General features: G+C 38.2%; 1 protein-coding gene across 1 annotated transcript in view; it reads right to left on the reverse strand.

Moving 5' to 3' along the window:
- DNAH11 (dynein axonemal heavy chain 11) overlaps window positions 1–20,320 on the reverse strand; it is a 150,199-nt gene that overhangs the window by 18,103 nt on the left and 111,776 nt on the right. Inside the window, 12 exon segments of the mRNA XM_054815055.1 lie at window positions 758–903; window positions 1,819–2,012; window positions 2,573–2,695; window positions 4,562–4,719; window positions 5,295–5,454; window positions 5,952–6,116; window positions 7,442–7,599; window positions 7,602–7,645; window positions 14,494–14,594; window positions 15,862–16,126; window positions 18,701–18,755; window positions 18,758–18,878. Of these exon segments, the coding sequence (XP_054671030.1) occupies window positions 758–903; window positions 1,819–2,012; window positions 2,573–2,695; window positions 4,562–4,719; window positions 5,295–5,454; window positions 5,952–6,116; window positions 7,442–7,599; window positions 7,602–7,645; window positions 14,494–14,594; window positions 15,862–16,126; window positions 18,701–18,755; window positions 18,758–18,878 (1,690 nt within the window).

Genomic DNA, 20,320 nt, shown 5'->3' on the forward strand with positions numbered 1-20,320 from the left:
GAAACTCTTACAGGGGGTACAGAGCAATTCCCTTATGAAAAAGTGAGCAACATGTGGTAGATATCACATCAGTTTTTTAACTGATTGGTTCAGTGGGTAAATGCACAAGCCTCTCACCTTGTGAGGCCTGAGTTTAAATTGAGCACAGTGAGGTCACAGCTGTATTAACCTGGTATTCTCACTATTGTCTGTGGGGAATAGTAATCCTAAGTATAAAGCCACAGAGCCCTATACAATTGAATATAGTTTGTATAATGACCATTATTTAGTCACAGGGGGCACAAGATTACATGAGCATGGAGAAAATTGCCCTCTGGCCCTCATCTAGTCAAAAAGTAGAAAACAGTACAAAGGAAACCTGCATTATGCCAAGCAGAGGAATGCTTGGTCTAAAAATTTCTTCATACTGCAGTGCTTATGGCCTTACACTTTTCATCCACCCCATGAATATGATGGGGGTGGAAGAAACTTTAGAACTTGAATCTTCTGCTGAAAATAAACCATGCCCAACTTCCCCATAATAGTGTGTACTCCATTGTAGTGACAAATGATTCCAGAAGGCTTTGTTCTGTGTAGTAAAAATACACCCGTACATGTATGTGTGTATGGGCACATAACACACAAGCATATAATCGTATATTAATTTATCTACATCTCTAGCCCTACATGCTCCATTTCACTTTCAAGCTCAATTTTTCTTTCTTTAGTAGAAGGACAGCTGAGTGATCCTTGCACCAGAAGCAAATAAGAGGCTTACCTGTCTCAATATCTTCAAGGGGGTCTGCTCTTGGAGACAGAATAAAAACCACAGGAGCAGCCGGACTGCTCTCTTCATATGATTTTGCTAAGTCCATCCTTGTGATTTCCATATATCTCGAGCCACGGTTTTCCTTCACAAAGTTCCTATACATACAGAAAACATGCACTAAACACCAAAAATGGTCCCTGATTCAAGCCTGCACCATTCTCAGACTTGAGTGGCTGACAGTGATGGTCTAACAGTCGTTTCATTAAAGAAAGTGTCTGGGAAGTAAATTGCAGGCAAGAAGGGGAGGCAGGTGGTGAAGCAAGACAGAAGATGATCATTCCCATTTCTCTGTGGGATAGGGACCACTAAACAGAAAGCAGCAGCTTCTGAATGAAAAGGACCTCTTCAATAACTGAATCAAGAAGCCATTATATGCAGGCTATACTGTCACATAAAGCCAGGGAAGCTGGACAGAAAAAACACTCAGGACAGAAAAACTGCCTTCTCAGAAGGCATGTGAATGAGTAAAAGCCATGATGGTGGGGTGTGAAGGATCAGGTCTATGAGAACATCACTGGGGAGCAAAAGATTAAAACAGTACAACTGGAAAACAGCTGGGGGAAGATTGATAAGTATCCACAACTGAATCTTTCTTGGTATCACAGAATTTAAAGAAGGGAGACCTGAAAATTTGTCATCCCATGGGGTTAGCTACCAGCCCTAATACCATAATGAGAACTAACACTGAGAAATACACTGTGAGTTATTAACATCATAGCTTACTGTATTTCCATTTATTAATGAGCACTCTCCTCAGGGTACCTGTATGCAATCTAAATGAAATCACAAGCATAGCTCCCCAAATATGCTGTGAACCCTAACGGTTCATAAACTCTTCACCAGCAGAACAGGCTGGGAAGGACCACAGTCATTGATTTCAAATTCTGGATGATCACCCAGTTTTATAAATTATTTGCTTGCCTCTTAAGATCTGAGTTTTCTCTGTGCTGACACATACAAGCCACCTTCATACACACTTGCCCCGAAAGACATACCCTCAGATTTCATACCTAAAAGCGTATGTCATTCTGTCCGGACAGAGCACCCTCAGTGTGATTAGTTTCTAAAGAGAGCTTTTGTTTGTCCATTCCTGGGGGAGATTTTATTTTTCTGGACATTCTGGGTCCACCCACTTCTTCCACCTCTTGATGGATCTTTCAATATCTTTATCGAATCCCCTGAACACATCCATCACTGCCATAGCCTGGAAGCCTGCCAAAGACATAAATACAGATGATGTACCTTCTGCGTGAAGACTGAAACAGGAAGACAAATACTGATAGTTTTGGGGCTATGTTAAAAAAAACCATAGTTTAACCAATTACAAGGGACTCCGGACTTACCTTAAAATACTAAATTACATATATCTATATAAACACATACACAAAAATAATATTATTGATAAGAGTTTACTTTGATCAGCATTGCCATACTGTCTGCTTACTGTTAAATATCAAGATACGACAAACTGGAAACCTTGTATGGGGCATTTGCTATAGTAAGGAGTGGTATGAAGATCAAAATTGTATTTTTAGGGGACTGGACAAATTATGGTAAAACAGAATTTCCTCACAAAGCACAGTATGTGAAGTCTATGGAAAAATACACTCAAAAAGCAAAGACAACTCCCTTTTGAAGGCATCACTACTCTACAAAAAATTATGGTGGAATGTATGACTTTATCTGAAATTGTCTAGTTGTAGCATGCCTCCAGAAATAACATCAAAAAAGATTTAGAACTGAAAAGCAATTTTCCCAACCTACCCTAATGGCACTCCATGACTGAGTAGTTAAGAAGTCAACAGGAGTCTTGTAAGTGTGTTCAACTCTGAATCGAAGGAGGAAATCCAATTCAAGGAGTTTTATCTCTGTACTTCTTAGGAGAATCTTAACAGCATACAAAATTGAAAAAGGTCATCAGACTTGCTTCAGAGCCGCTTCTCCCTTAAAGCATTCACTGCTCAAAGTATTGCCGAGTAGGGAGCTCAAAGCATCAAGAATTCCTACAGCTGCATTGTTTTTAAACTCAAAGAGTTTATATCTTGTTTTAATGATATTTTAAAGTATTTATTTGAAATCTATTGCAAATGGAATGATATTCTTAGGTAGCAGTCACTAAAAGCTGTCACAAATTTCTTTCAAAACCATTCCTACATGCACACAGAGCTGAACTTCCCTTTACCTGTTAAAAAAGACACCATGAAAGCCAAACACAACCTGTCAGTCAAAACCTTTTAGCAGAAAAATGTAGCTCTGTTTATATATATAGAATTTATACATATAATATATATATGTTATATATATGACATATACAATACATTTACATACTGAAAGACAAATTCACCCAAATTTTAAGATGAGATAACCAACAAGAGCAGTTATTTTTCTTTAGCTTGTGGGAACATAAACAAACATAAAAATATGAGTCTTGCACAGGGAAGTTAACTTTAAATAAACTTGGCCACAAATTATTTTATACTACTACTACCCAAAAAGTACATATTTCTGAATCCCATCTAATTATCTCTATGTATCCCTTTTATCTCTTGGAAGACAGAGAGAAGATGAAATAGCGCACAGGTGTTTCCATCACCATTCTAATCCCTCTTCAGACTGTAAGCTGTCACAAAGCTTTGGGAAATTAGCAAATCCTGGGTGGTTTTTGTTGTTGGTTCTTGTTTGGTGGCTTTTGGGGGGTTGTTTTACACTGACTCAGTTCTGGCACATGAGCTGAATGTATACTGAAGAAAACTCCTCAGGTTCTATGAGTTTTTCTAGGTCTTTTATCACTTCAACCACATATAGTGGGAAAAAGAGACACCTTTGCCATGATACTATATATTCTCTCTCTTTTCTGATATAAATACACCTTTCTTCCTCTATTACAAGTCCTTTCTCCTTCCATTTAGATGTGTATTTAATAAATCAGAAGTTTATTTTGCCCTTTACTCTGGTTTCTGTCTACTCTGTAATTGAGATAGAGCTTATTTTTCGGTTGGCATACCGATTTCCATTCTTCATGATCCGTCCCAGTACCACTGCTACAGAAAAGGCAAAAGTTAAGGAACACAAGGTATTATGAATAAACCCATCTGCAGCATGATGCAGAGAAATTACCAGCTTTCCTTCTCCCCTTTTCTCTCCTTTCTCTTCCAGACATTTCTGTCTGCTTTTAACTCCTATTTATACACTGTGTGGAGTGATTCATTTTTTCCTATCCTCCCTCAAGTCAGATTCCTCAATTTATATTTTTTTACCTTCTTTCCAAATTGTTGGATTCTAATTTAATTCCTACCTCTGTTACTGAGCAGCTCTGTGATACAACCTGGAACAAGCTCTTGCCACCCAGCACAACTGAACCCTGATTCTTTCCAGGGCATGCAGATGCTGAAGTTGAAAGGAAAAATAACAGCCTGAATGTGATACGGATATGTATTATTAACTGAATTCTTACTTTACATACCACATCAATTTCAACCCTAATTATCCAACCACGAGCAACTAAGTCATGCCATTTATCCTCGGTGTAGCTTCATAGAGTCTTTGCAGCATTATAAATGAAAAGAGTTACATAAAAGCGTCTTTGGAATTTCTGCAATTATTATTGATACTGCAGCAGGAGTCACACCGTGTGAGAAACTGCCCAGCCACATGGTAACAAGATAACTTGTTTGGGCAGAGGCATCACCTTCTAGTGAAGAAACAGCAAACCCAGTAAATATCAGCACCACTGATCTGAAAATTTTTCCTCACCTAAAAAGCTGTTTGGGCCAAGAAAATGAGCTTATCCTTTTCAAAAAGTCCTTGGCTCATGAAAATAAAGGTTGAATATGCGACAGCTTCTGTCAGGTTAGAGATACGACACTGAATATCCCCTGATTTTTCAGCCTGCTTAATTGCTTTGTGGAAGACTGCTTTGAAAATAAGTAAAATAATTTTTATTTATTTGAATTCTGCTCTTTTGCTTTTCTGCTAGTAAAATAATCAGTTTCTGACCGTGGGCTTCTAAGAAGAGCTAAAATGCAGTCTCAAATGCAAAGCACTTCTGCCAAGAGGCTTTTGAGGAAACTTTCAGCAAGCCAGGGGTGAGGGCCACAAACGGCAATACTCCGCTGCTCCCCTCTTTAACTCAGCAGGCAGAACCCCTCGCTTAAGCAAGCTGGTAATTTTGGAGCGGGTGATCTTCCTTCCTCATAGCATTAGATCATTTAGTAGATTTGCCACAGTGAATCCCTCAAAACTCTTCCTACCTGACCCTGCGGGGTGGCTTAACAAAAGGAAGGTGAACTGTACAAGCACAGTCAGAAAACACCGTCAGTACGGGGACAGCCGACAGAGACCTGCGGGAAGGCGCCGTGTTACAGATCGCATCGTGCTCTCCTTTCGCAGACAGCAGCCCTGCAAACGTAAACATCTGGTACAAGTAATAACTAATATATCAGGCGTCACTGCTGGAGGCGGAATTCTGTTTCTTGCACTTTGAAACCAGTAAGATAAATTTTTACCTTCGGTGAAAACTGGTAGATGGGGTTGATGTTGCCCAGACTATTGCTAATGAAATAAAGAATGGACGCTCTTATGGCTGTTGGACTGTAATGCTCTCTTGTCATGTTAATCTTAGCTTCATTTTCTTTGGCATCAGTTATCTATAGGACGACAGTTGTCTCCTTTATTTTTTAATGTGCCATGATTATCCCACACAATTACCAAAACGTTCCTATCCGTAGAAAAAAGAATATGGAGATACTCTAGAAAACTGACTTTATCTCAGACAGTAGCAAATATTTAAAGTAAGCAAGCTTCCTATATTAGACAATCATTAGGGAATGACTGTTCTCTGCAGCAATATGCCTGTTCACTTGTGAAAACATGGCAATCGTATATGAATAACATTTGTGCGCACTTCATGCTGATACTACTTTTATGAGTACTAACTCAAGCACCTAAATCAAAAAGAAGAAGATGATTATGTGACAACTACATACCATAGATATGAAACTGTGAATATGTGGGTGAACAGCACTTGCTAGACAGACAGGAATCGGACTATTCCTAGCTCACAGAAATATTTCACTAAAACTAATTAATAATACATGTTTTACAGGTGACTTTAAGCTGTTAAAAATAATTCAGCTGTTATTACCTTGCGTTGTATTTCTGCTGCAGTTGACTTTGTTGATTCAAGTTTCTCTACAAGTTCACTGTTGTCTAAGAAACTACCCTGGGCAGCTGGCAGGCTGAGCAGCTTGTCATCCTCCAGCTGCCGGAGCTGAATCTTGAAATTGTTCTGCTGCTTGGCCAGGATTGACTAGCAGAGGGAATGAAAACGCTGTATTTAAGCAACTGCAGCAAGAAATACTGTTTTATTGCATTTGTGAGCTATGTTTTCTATTTAATTACTTCAGTTGATTTCATTTAAATTTCTGAAAAAAAACCCACCCCAGTTTCTTTTCTGTGCCTGTACACTAGAACTAAGGTTCTGGGACACTCAAAGCAAGAAGGTCAAGGTCACCATGGACCGGAACTTTGTGTTTCTCTCAACCTCCTTCCTCCTCAGACTACAGAAAAGGACTGGGATCTCGCCAGAGATGGCAAGTGGTAATCTATGTGGCAGCTGAGAAAACCAACAGTAGCACTAGGCTGGAGAACCCCACTTCGGCAGCAAGCGGTGTAGGAAAGCGTGGTTGTAGTCTGTTTTGCTGGATTGACCTTCTGACAGTGAAAATGCTTGACTGATCTTATGAGGAGCTCTCCATCAGAATCTGACCCTCACACCAAAAAAACCCGAGGTGGTACAGGTGTTGTAAGCACTCAGCCCCATGTGGAGCAATGTGCAGATGCAGAGGAAAAAGGCCAACTGTGTTCAGATCGTGTTCCCAAGTATATTGCTTTCACTCTTCAAGGGCTAATTAAACTTTCTGACCCAGTTTGCCCTTGCATGAAGCAGCAGTACCTCAAAGAGGTGCAGCAAATCTTTGCGGATGAAGTTAGTAAATTACATGGGATAACTGGAAAGACACACTAGAGAAATGGGAAGTATTATTATTTATTTCACACCCCTAAGTATTTTTTCATTTGTTAGCTCATAGATCACAGTCTGCTCAAAGTCCTTTCTATAACCAGCTATAAAAATGTTTTTCTTCATAAGTTATTGTACATTGGTATGACTGCAACCACCACAGAACTGCATTTTTGCAGGAATAAATTATGATTTATTAACCAAATGCCCTAGGTACTAACAGTGCCATCATATCCTCTTATGGACTGGCATGAAATTTTATTTACACTTATTGGCTCAAGATCACTGAAGCACAAAGCACTGCAGAGAGCTTTAATTCTGCACTGTAAATTAAATGCAATGCACAGAGCAAACCAAGTACTAGAAAGAAGTGTGGGAACATGATCACAATATATTTAATTTCTAGCAGAGCTTTAGGTCAAGCCCAGCCCTCTGGGAGCACAGATTTGAGCAAATCAGTAGAAGCATTTTCTACACTTTGCAGAATCTGACCCTTAAAATCTTTCTAATATATGGGTTACTAACAATTACTGTGCAGCAGATTCAGAGAGACATATTAATGAAGCCTTAAAATCTCAGAAGGGGCAAGGGACAGATCAAAAGATAGTCTTTACCTTACATTTTTCTAAGTCTGGCCTTTCAGCACTGCCAACCAAAGCAAACAGCTGGTCTTCCAGCCCATCCCTGGTGACAGTGAAATTAATGAGGGTGGTCTGAGCCTGCAGTTCTGGCCTGTAGTGAGGGCTAGCCAGTTTAGTGTGAAGGATGAGATGAAATTCTTATTGAACTCACATTCCTTGTCTTCAATCTTGATATATCTGGGAAGGAATAAAATGCATCAAAATGAGGACCTCACTGAATTAAAAAATCATAAATATACTAGATTGCAAAAGATGGGTACTGCATGATCTTGGCAGCACAGGAAATGGATACAAAGCAAACTTTAGGTGCCTGCAGCTTAAGAAACAAAATGAGGATGATTGAACACACCAAAATTTTATGAAGAATACACAGAGCATTTCTTAATTGGCATAGTTTCAATCGCATATGCAGCAGATACCAGTAGATTGCTCACTGCTGTACTGAAGAGTCTGTGGCTTAGGGGTAAACTTCTATCTTTATGACTTACCACAAACTTAGGAAAGTTTTCAAACAACTTGTAATGAGATAGCTGTTAGTTCCTACAACAATTTCCTTAAATACAGTTCATTTTTCTGTTTTTTGAAATAGCAATAAATCCTAAAAAAACTAGGCAGAAGCATATAATTATAACAAACTGATAGTGACCATAGGAGATGGAAGGGCTGCTGACTGAAATGATAAAAATAATTTTTTTATGTAACCTACTAAATGTTTTGTTCCAAATCAGTTATTTGCTGGGTGAAAGAATGAGTTATACTAGGTTTACCTTTTATTCATTGAATAAGATCCGTTACTGAAGAGGTGTCATTTCCTGACCCCTTGTCTTCAACGAGGGGTGCCAGCCTGTCCCATACAGCAACACCACTACTGCTGAAGTGCCATTTCGGAGCCCAGCAGTGAGGCAACATAAATTTCACCTTCCTACTTCTATGAAACAGCACAAAAAAAAAAAAAAAAAAAGGAAAGACTGCTAATAGATGACAGTGTGCACTGTGCATCTTTCCTGGTGTGAGACGACTTTGTGTCATCTACTTGCACAGTGAGCAGTATGCTCATCTTCAGCCATCGCCTGCCACGCGCTAGCGCAAATACAATATTTTCCATACAGCAATGGCTTTGAACTTTCTCTGCCAAGAAAAGAATTCGAACACTAGTAACAAAATTCTGTTCAAAAAAAGCCTGTAGGACATTTATACAATAGAACACAGGTAGACACAAGCCCTTTTCACAAAATTCAAACTGACATTTGTTAAGTAAAGTCAATCTTCAAAGCGATTGCAATAGTATAGATACTAAACACTTGAAATGCAGTTGAAAGTCACATCAGAACATGAATAAAACAAGTCTTTTCTGTACAAATTTTAACATTGCTTTCTTTCTAGGATATCATAGGGCATTGCCAGAGTCAGGGACATATATTTCAGCTCTTAACATCCTTCCCTGCCTCTGACATCCCCTTAGCTGTAAGATGTAGGCTAAATGAAGCGGTGGGCTAGAAAGCACTTCTGCATTTCACCAAGGATCAGGAAGAAAAGACAGTCACTTATGATTTACTGCAAGTCAATTCCTAAAAATAACATAACGTGTCTGGTGTTAGGAAACCCATAACTCTACAAAACTCAACATCGGATGTCCATGCTGTATACTACTGCCATGCAGACTACTGGAGATGAGCCTTCCTGGCTTATGCTTGTATAACAGTGAAATAATTGAGCCACACAGTCACGTTCTTCAGATAATATAATCTTCCTCAGGTGGAGCTGAATTCACTTTTCAGTTCTGCAACGTGGGTTTCAATTCTGACACTGTGGTCTCTCCACAACCTTTGAAACTGGCTGGAGAGAACAAAAACACCAGAGCTTGACACAGAGAAAGAGTAATTTTGTTCCGCTTTCAATACACACACACACGGACAAAAGACAGAAGCAGAGACCTGACAAAAGACAACTTCTTCAGTTTGCTTTGCCAGTGGAAAAACCTTTGCTAAGGGAGTCGCACTATAATTTCAGAAGGTCTACGTGGCAATATAATAAGATTTAGAGTTCTGGATTCAAGCACTTACTTCATGGGTTCTCAATTCACAGAAGCAATAAATTACCAATTTCTGTGATTATCGTCTATGAAAGGCAAAAACTACATAATGACTCAGTGGGTTTTATTACTGCATCTATTCTAGATTTTCTGTTAATTACAGATCTGGGAAAAATAAATGTTTTGTTATTGCTCTCACATGGTTCAAGGAGTATAACCAACAACGATAAACACTGAGGTGGGGAAACCCAGTAGAACGGCTTCATTTTTTTCAGTGAAATATATCTGTTTAGAGGTTAATTTTGGATTCTGAAGAAATGTAGTAGATATAGGCACTATTTATGGAAGTCTATGATAGAAGACATAGTCAAAAAAAAGGATCACCAAAAAAAATACTAAAGACAAGTTCTGGTTTTGGTAATTTTTTTCTTTACAATCTCCTGTTCCACCATTAGAGGCAGATAGCATGCACTGAATTAATGCACCGTTCTACCCAGAAATAGACAGAGCATCTTTCATGTGAGCTCCAGCTCCCTGTCATTACAGAATGTGCAAAGTAAAGGAAAAAGAGATTGCTTTCCAGCTAGTTTTTTCACATTGAAATTCTCACAGATCTTGAAATAAAGTACATTACAGGATTCAAAAGCAAATCCTTAGCATACACTTTCATGCAACTCAAAATTATAAAGGGTACCTTTCAGGGTAGATGTTCTCCAAAACATGCCATGACTCTAAATGGCAGAAAGTAGGATAGCTTCCTATAGCTAAATGTTTTGGATCAACTCAGCAAGAATGAAAAGAAGTGATAAATTTTTGGACATGAAAGGAAAGGGAAACAATATTTTTCAGTATGAAGAAAGAGGGATAAACACATTTTTCCAAAGGAGCCTTCTTTCAGTTCCTGCTGCTTAAAATTAAAAGCTTCTGGAACCGACTTGCAAACTCCAACAAGTAATGTAGAGAATGAAGTTGAATAAATCAGGTGAAAACAAGGGCAGAATGGAGCTGTTACTAGGCAATCTCAGTAGGCAAACTGTGCAAGTTGGTCAAACTAGTTCAGTGGGAAAAGCGCTGCCTTAAAGTTGCACAGCTGGCGAGACGTTCAAGGCAAGGAAAGCTTCTCCCTGTGGAGAAACTGAGCGAATTGTCTTGCTGTTTCATGAATAATAGTCATGCCTCATAAGAATGGAAACTTGTTCATACAAGCTACATTTGCACATAAATCAAATTTCAAGACATCTTAAAGAATCTTGTAATAACCTAATCTTGCAACTGAAGAGACATGACTATCACTCTGTGAATGTGCAAAGGATTTGAGCAGGTGTAACAGCCCATGTGAATGCAAATAAGGGCCTTATGAACAATGAATTTATTCCTCTATCTTCTCTCCTATGAGTCAAAATGACATTGATCTATTATAGTTAATGCTTATATCCCGTGATCTCCAAAACAGCGGTGCTGGGGAGACAGGATAGGAAACACACAGATAAATACTAAAGCTTATCCAGACCAAAGTGATTCAATGGCATCACTTCTCTTACAGCAGGCTAGGCCAAAAAACCAACACTGTATAGAATCGGCACCTATTTACTTTTAGGCCTTGATTTATCTGCTCCAGTAAATCTAAGTACATGCATTTTTTAATCATTTTTGCATACACAGCTAATAAGTTACACACAAATTTTACGTACGTTTCTTTCTTACATAAAGCCATGTACCACCACTGATTTTCTCCCTTTTCTTAAAGCAAATATCCAAAATATTTTAATAAAAATCTTAGCATTTTAAAGCCATTTTCAACATAAGTTCGCAGTCTAATGTGCTCAGACCCATTGAGCACGTTTGCAGCTCCAAAGTTAAAATAAAATAAAGTATCCAAACTTGAACATCTAGAAGTTGTTAGGCTTCTCAATATATACTAAGGCATTTGAGCAAGAAGCCTGATTTTCAGAGATAACAAGTATCTGTAGTTCACCCTACAATCACCCACATTTTGAGGAAAATATAAATTTATACATATATTTGAAGTTCTCTGAAGCTGAGAATTTCTTTTGCAGGCTTCATTCAGAAACAATATCAGAAGCTGTTGTTACAGAATATCCAAGAGTACAATAATCTTGGTAAACAAGGAAGGGGAGATATACTTTTATGAAGCTGCTTCACAGATCAGCAAGTTCTCTAATATGCAGGCTAGTAAATTTGCTTTGGAAGGAGTACAAGTTGATAAATCTCCCTTGCTATGCTTTCTGTCGATTGATATGATAAGATATATTTTACTTAAAATTAGGATTGTCTGAAGCTCAGTGGATTTAATTATTTGTAATTATCCAGTTGTTGTCAGTATGTGGCCATTTTATGACAGTGGTATCTACTGCGTGGGTCAGGTTCAACTGTATATCTTTTCAAACACAGAATTAATGTACTATTGATGAAACCATTACTAGAACCAAATTAAAGTCTGGACTGATGTATTGGTCCACAGGGTGCTGTCAGACATGAAAGGAGTAATTAGTATTCATTACTTCATACTCTGCAACATTCCAATTATTAATGAACTTCAACTGCTGGACTACACCGTATCTATCACAAATACCTTTCAAGTCTTCCTTTATTAGGAAAAAAAAATTCAAAGTGCCTGACACAACTAATAAAATAAACAAATAACAGAAATGAATCCAGAATGAGGAAAACTCTGCTTATTTGGTAATAAAGGGGTATATATATTACGAGTGCCCCACAAAGGAGACGTACAGCATTTTCAGCAATCCACAGAATGCTAGGTCATGTAATGCTGCTAAAATATTCACCAGAAGAACCTGTATTTGAATAGCTTCATATATTTGTGTTTGTGTGTGCACACGTACAGCTCTGTTGTGCTGCATGGAAGCCTTTGCTAAGTAAATGCAAAACTATATTGCTGTGACCCTTGTCCTTTTCAATCCAAATTCTTTCTACTCTTTTACATTCTTCTGTCTCATGCCTTAAGACTTGTTAGACCGTGCGATTTCCGATCCGTCTTTCAGACCTGTATAATTCTAATTTTCAGTAGAGTTTCTTCACTAAAGACTCTAAAAAGCAAGCTATATGATCTTACTCTGAAGTACTTCAAATATCATCATAGAAAAATGCAACAAAAAGGAATAATTTCAGGATCTCTCAGTGCAGGCCAAGAATGCATCTTCCAGGAGCTTCATGTATGCAAGGAAATTTGAGCTGTTCTGCATTGCTTAGATTTACTGTGCAGGTACCAATGCCTGAAATATGGGGGGAAGGAGGGGAAAAAGCTTGGGTAATCTGTCCAAAACTAGATATCATTTTTATTTAACCTATCTTGTATATTTTCTCTTTTAACAATCTGAAACTGTGCAAGTATTCTAAATACTCTGAGTAACATTTAAGACCCATCCAGAAATGCTTCAGGGTTATCTCTGACTTTTTATCAGAATAAACATCATATTCTTCAACATGAAAAATCTAGCTTGTTGATGTGTTGTTTGAAATTAGGAATAGAAGAGAGGAACACTTTCAGGCTTAAAAATAAATTCACATTTTAGCAGAGACTATAACGTGGCATTTCAGTTCATCAGATGAAATATTTAATGAGATTTACCAAGTTTACTCTCATGCAACCACAAATCAACATTATTCTTTAGGTAACAGCTGCCTTGAAGAATCAACAATCATGTTGGAAGTTTTCATGAAAAGTGATGGAATACATTACAAACTGAAATTCTCTTGCACCAAGGACTCGAGTACAAGCTCTTTTACTTCTCCTATTATCATCTTGAAAATGTGTATCTACAGGTCACTTAATTAGATCTTTGGAAATATTTTTTATTATATTTTCTAAATTTGACAACCATTTTTCAAAATCTAGGGAAAAAGGGGATATGGGAATGAAAGATGAGATTTGCAGACTTTCCTCACAGAAGGTCAGAACTTGAGGTTTCCCTCCCTTGTACCATTCACCACTCCTGCCACAGCGGTGTCGGAACAGGGAAGACACATTAATTCAGCCTTGCGTTACCTGATTCGAACTTGAGTCTCCCACTGGAATGCCCAGGTACAGACCTCTGGGGTGGAGCTCACACGGCTCTCAGAGCTGCGGTCCTTCCGTTGGGAGGGAGAGGTCAGAACGGTCCCTGTACTCGGATATTTGGAGCACTCGCATGAGAAATGGGGCATGTGAGTTTTGGTGCTAGCAGACTAGGTAAAACTGAAGAGAGAGCAACATCACCACTACATCTGCCTCGATGGATCTCTGAACACTGTCAACCGGACTGGTTTGATGCATGGGACGTTGGCAACAATACCTCTGCTGCCATCTCTGCCCTGTGTTGTAGCATACCAGTTCTTCCTCATTAGCCTAACTTTTCTCTCCTCTCTTTTTTATTTTTTTCCTTCCCCCCCTCCCCTTTTAAAGCCAGTTCATTGATTTGTTTCATGGGGTGGATCAATAAACAGTTATGGCAACACACTGCAAAGCAGAGGCATGTTTTTGTTATGCTGCAGCTGGAAATCCCTGTATTGGTTTTTTTATATATATATATACACACATACATATATAAAAATCCAAATCTAGCCTGCCATTTCCAATGCTTTCCCTTTTGCTATAGGTGCCTAACATGGAAATGAAATATTTCCTTTTTTTTTCTTTTTTTTTTGAGCCAAATTATAATATATGCTCCTCCTTGTTTTGTTCTTTTTATGAAGTAAAAAAAATTAAAGATTTTCACTTTGGATTGAGAAACTCACACACATGTCTATACGGTATTTTGAATCCAATTTGTGAATTGAGAAGAAAATTCTGTTATCTAATCAGATGCAGATACTAACATTTTAATATCCACTCATCACCAGTTTTTAGCCATTGCATTTTAAAAAGAAATAAATAACTTCATGAAGAGTGATGAAATAGTAAGCCAAATGTGGCAATCAAAGCAATATAGATCCAGTTGTCATGGAAAAAATCTGGCTACTCAAGTGTATTTACTTTCCTTTTTTAACTGTAAGTCTTCCAAGCAGGGGATCACATATGGGATCAATAGATTCACCCACGTTTTCAGTTAGCATGTCTCTCCACAAGCCAAAGCTCTTTCAATGGTCTTCAGAAAACTTAACATGAAAAATAAAAAACCCAAACCCTCAAATATGAGATAAATGCTGGTCATAGAAAGATTTCTTTTATATAATAGGAGAAGTTTTTCTAAAAAAGCATGGTTAAACCATGCAAAACTGTTCACAAAGAGTTTTCTGGTGGTTAAGAGCTTGCCAGTTTTGAGTTCAACATTTTTACACTTATGGTCTTGCTAGTCCTCATATTAAACAACATAAAGCTGGGAGCTTTTCTTATAAGCGACTAAGAGGATATAGCCCCACATTGAAGACATTGGACTTGACATAGAGAAGTTGGGGGGGTCACATGTATCCTTTAGCTTTTGGTTTTTTTTTAATTATATATTTTTGTGTTATAGCTTTTGGTAAATCATCATCTACACTATAAATGCTTTCTTGAAGGCATTGAATCTGAATGACTTGGAAGAACTCTGTTTCAACAGACACTGAGAAGAGAGTAGATATTCATGGAAGGAGAAGTAAGCAGACAATATAGATTTATGCAGAAGGGTACTGCAGGGTGCAAATGAAAATCACAATTATTTATGAGGGTTGGAAAAAGAATTAAAAAAAAATGAGGGCAGGTGAGGGACAAGAGTTTGTTCAGAGGAGGAGACCAGATAAATGATTAACACTTCATTTAAAAATGAGGCATCACTGTGATCATTTACTGCGCTGTATAATTGCGTGTTGTATCTGAAATTCAGTAAAATAAACTCAGATAGCCCTTTGAAATGGAGCAGTAAAATCTTACCTAGTTGTCTCCCTAAATCAAAGTAAACATGAGAAAAGATATGAACAGATCAATTACATGCAACTGCTATCAGCTTACATATAATTTAGTAATAATAACGAGAATTAAAAACATGTTTATCAGCAAAAGACTTTGAAAAGGCTGTGAATGCCGTACACTGGATCAGATCTTTCTCTGTGTAAGGTGCCTGTGCTGTGTTCTGCTGAGTAAACCGTACAGTATAAGCAATGTCACATCATCAGGATTCGCACCTTACCTATGGAAAAAGTGATTTGCTCCTCACAAGAAGCGCACCTCAACTTCCACTTCATTTCATCCTCAACACTTGAAAATAGCATAGAAAAGGTCCTCTTTCAAGCACCATTTTAAATGGAAAATGATGCTAAGGATAAATAAGCAGCAGTGATGTAATATTTCAAGTCTTCAACTAAGTGCATTCCAACAAACACCAATCCCTTACAAAAATTAGGGCAACTTCAGGGCAGTAAACACGAAAGCCAATTCTTCAGCATGCACATACCCTTTCTGTCCTAGACGTATGACTTTAAGGTCAGCTCCATATTTATTCTTTATCCATTTAATTCCCTGTTGCTGGGGATCTATCATCAGAGGCCAGCGCACGCAGTTTGTGAGAACAGTGGCATTTTCTGTTGACATCCTATCACCGGGCAGTCCCTCGTTACTCCGTGCCGCAATCGCAGCATCATCCGTCAACATGGCAATCGGGTCCAAGCCCTCCGTCACAAGGAACAGGAACCTTTGAATCAGAGTGGAATATAATCATCCAGCAAGGTTACCAAGCAGCAAGACATGACTCAGTGCAATGCACAAGATAACTGGGCTGACATAAATTAAGGCTTTCTAGGCAGAAAGGTAAGGAGGATCCCTGTGGAGTTTCAGATGCAAAAGAATATGTGGAATAGGAAATGTGATGAGAAGCAGTTTATTGTATTTATAACAGGTTTAAAAAAAAATAAAATCATTTAAGACATTTACTTCATAAAAATATTTATAGTTTGATAAAGTTAAAACCCCACCATATATTATAAATTTCAGCGTATACGGATTCCGATATTGCAAATTCAATGCTCATGCATGCTCCTGAGCGGGCATTTCTGGAACATAAATCAGTATTTATCTACACAAAGATTATAAAAACAGGATTCCCATGGTATCTTATTCATATAGTTCAGCTATATGTTAACAAGGTCAAAAGCCAGATGGGACCACCTCCAGGGGCAGAAGCAGCCTTGGAGCTCCCTGCGTGGCACCAGCTATGGCAATGCTCTCGTGTGAGCGCCTGTTTGCGAAGAAGGAGGCGGCGATCTCCACGTACACAAGAGCAGCCACCAGCCAGCCAGCCACCACGCTTGCTGGATGCCGTCTTGTCACAGGCATTGACAAGGAGAAGAAATCAAAAAGAAATGGAACATCTGAAATCAGTACTTACCAAACGGGAAGGGAAAAGCCTAACGCAACACGTCAGAGTAAGAGGGAGTGAATAACTAAGTTATTTGGAAAAAAAAATAGTGGCTAGTGGAAGCATAAAAGAAGAGCTATACCGGATACCTGGAATTAATTTTTTCCTTGCTGAAGCAAAGGGCAAACCCCCACCAATTCCTTCAGGACGTTATTCCAGGTTTCCTTATTTGTGATTTCTGGATTGAATTCTGAACCCATAAATTAAAGGAAAGCACAGCATCACCAGTATTTAGCCTGAACTACACATTCAGAAGTGTTTTAAAAACTTTTCCATCAAAATTTTCCTCCTCCTTAGGGATGTGTAGACCTTAGTGCTGGCTTGTAGGTTGGAGATTCTTTTAAAAGTGCACACTGAAATAAAAACCCATGTAAATCTAGTGGTTATTTATGAAGAAAATAATGACATATAGTTAAGTTGAGCCAAATTTGCACAATTATTAGTATTAATAAGACTGGCACAATACCTCTAGTGCAGTTTCTCTGGCACAATGTCATAGTTACTATATTATTACAAAACATATACCACCTTAAAATTGTCTAACCCCTGATTCTAATCACAGAGCCCAGAATAAACCTAACTTTTAATAACTTGCTGAAAATACAAGCACAAAAGGACCAACAGGCATACACTCCCTTCTGCAAGCATGCAATGTATTTATCACCTGTGTGTAAGACATTTATCTAAATATACCAGAAGACTGAAAATGTGGTTTGTTTTTTTTTTTATCTCTGGACTGTAAGGCAAGCAATATAATCATTTCCATGAACTGAAATGTTTCCTTGTGGAAAACATCAGCATTGGGGTATTATCAGGGTTTCTAAAACAAATTTTCACACAATGCAAGAAAAATATTTTAATATATAGATACATCTATTGTCCCCGTATCTGCACGATACCGATACTTCATTGCATAGAACTACTTATTGTTCCTTCTAAAGAGGATTATTAATAAACACCTATTTTTAACATCACTTCCCAAACACATTTCCCCTCCTCTTTTCCACTCTTCCCCACTTGCAGGGAAAAAATCAAAACTGAAGTGAGGTATTTTATCTCACTGCTGTTCAATGAAAGCCTCTTTAAAAGTAAAAAGTTACAGTATGGACTATTTTTATTTATAAAAATGTTCAATCCATTTCAGAGGATTCTTAGAAGAGTTATGAATGACATTTATTTCCAGGGTCCCACTATTGAAAACAGGGGTAATTTTTTTATACCTATCAGCATAAGGCTGTAAGGTAGAAGGAGGTTTTTGAGAAAGAACTTTATCTGCAGACAAACTTTTGGTGGAAAAGAACAGGGAGATGTTCCAGGCAAAACAAAGCTCCACAGTAAGGAAGAAAGGAACACTGCAAAACTTCATAAGGAAGGATGTAGAAAGCTTTGCAGAGACAACTTTAAGGGTTAGAGCCTCTACGCTTCTATTGAGTACTACCATGTTTTCCTCCGTGCACAGAGAAATGGAGATCATCATAACTACATGCTCTTCCTGGAGCTGAAAAGCTAAGCAGAATAGGTCTCTCTATACAGCTCTATCACTATTTATAGCATTTGCTGTTACACAGGTGTCACAAAGGACAGAATTTGGCATGGAGAATTGGAAAGGGAAGGGATTTTCTTTTGTCCAAGAGAACTTCATCTCTCTCATTCCCTTCAAAATGTACCTGTAATCTGAGGAAAGTATATATGTGTGTGTACATATACATATATACTGGAAAACTAATACCTGCAAAGAGCCACTTTTAAATACAGATCTCTACTTCAAATTTTTGAAAGACAGCATCTTTAACAAACCAGAATCTTCACTGGAGACCACCATTTTGTACAGTAAATTTTACCTTTTGTGACTTTAGAAAAGGAATCCAGAAATGTTCCCGGTGATACCATTTTGTGAAGGATCCAAAGACACAAATGCTGCCGTTAATAAGATGTCACTGCATGAAGTTTTCTTTTGTGCTTTGAGGTTTTCAACAGACTGGCTCCAACGCATGTTTTCAGACTGCAAAGCAAAATTAGAAAATTTTATCTCCTGAACAACTTGGAAGTGACAGAACGTTTAATCTCCACATTAAAAGCCAGAAGCACACAAAAGTACAACGGGAGAGGTACTCTGTCAGCAAGAGATACACTTCCTAAGACTGCAAGGCTGGAAAAAATCCTTACGTTCCAGTGGTGATTTGAAGCCTTTGAAGCCAAGAAAATAGAACGGAGCTCTTCATCAATCATTCTATGTCCTTCCCTTGTCTGATTTTTTTTTTTTTCCCCCAGTAATCGGTGCTTCTGTCTAGACCAGATACAGTATGGCAGAGACATGGCAATACTGGCAGCATTGGGCGTACTACTGCCAGGTGCAGTATGGCACTACTGCCTTGTGCAAAGTGCAATCGTTTCCATTAAGATTCAGAAAACGCAAGGAAACAAGAATATTAGAAGGAAAAAAAAAAAAAAGAAGAAAGCAGAAAAAGCTGTTTCAACCTCAACAGAGATGTGACTTCTACTTTTTTCTCACACTTTTTTCCAAGGGAAGGGGCAAGGCAGAAGAGTGGCAGGGTTTTTTCCTCTAATTTGTCTGGCTTGTTTTACCTACTAGCTGCAGAAGTTTTACTGTGTTAAGAGCTGTAATGATTTGGAGTTTCGACAGCAGGAAAGACGAGGGTGGTCAAACACACAGGCTGCCCTGAGAGGTTGTGGAGTTTCCATCCTGGGAGATATTCAAAACCTCAGTGGACTTGGTCCTGGGCAATCTGGTCTAACCAACCCAGTTTGAACAGGGTGGGTGGACCAGATGATCTTGAAAGGTTTCTTCCAGCCTCAATGATTCTGTCAAAGTTTAACTCTAGAAATTGTTTTCTTCACTTCCCCCCACCCCCCCGAGAGCCCAGATTTTTGGAATGCCTGGTACACTTTGTAGAGTTCATCTTAACCATGCTTACCCTGAGATATTTTGGATGAATAGTCAGGAACGGTCTCAGATATTGATGATTTCTTATCACTAGCTATATGGAAAGCTGTTATTTTGTTCCAGTTTTGTTGTAAAGACAGCCCACCATCTATTTAAAATATTGAAATGGTGACTAAAGAATTTCAGAGAAATCAAAGTCTCTTCTTTAAAGAAAATTAATGTTTAAGATATGGATCAAATCATCATCTCCTTTTCAAGTGGAATTTATGACATGGTATAAAACCCAAACTAGCGGTATTTGGCACATTATACTTTGTTCTGTGTATACAGTTCCTAGCAAAGGAATAAATGTATGCATGAATGTATGCTCAAATATTTTTAGCGTGGAAAGGAAAGTAAAAATTGATCATCCATTAGAGTCATCTTCAAACTGATGAAATTCTAGATGTAAAGTTGGAATAGACTGCCATAACCTTTCTTCCTTGTTTGTACTGTTTGAAATATTCAGGGTAAAATAGAAGCTGTTTCACAGTTTATTCATTTGCATCAGGGAAACCTCAGGAAAT

This window comes from Grus americana, chromosome 2 (assembly GCF_028858705.1).
Source record: "Grus americana isolate bGruAme1 chromosome 2, bGruAme1.mat, whole genome shotgun sequence".
Lineage (NCBI taxonomy): Eukaryota > Metazoa > Chordata > Aves > Gruiformes > Gruidae > Grus > Grus americana.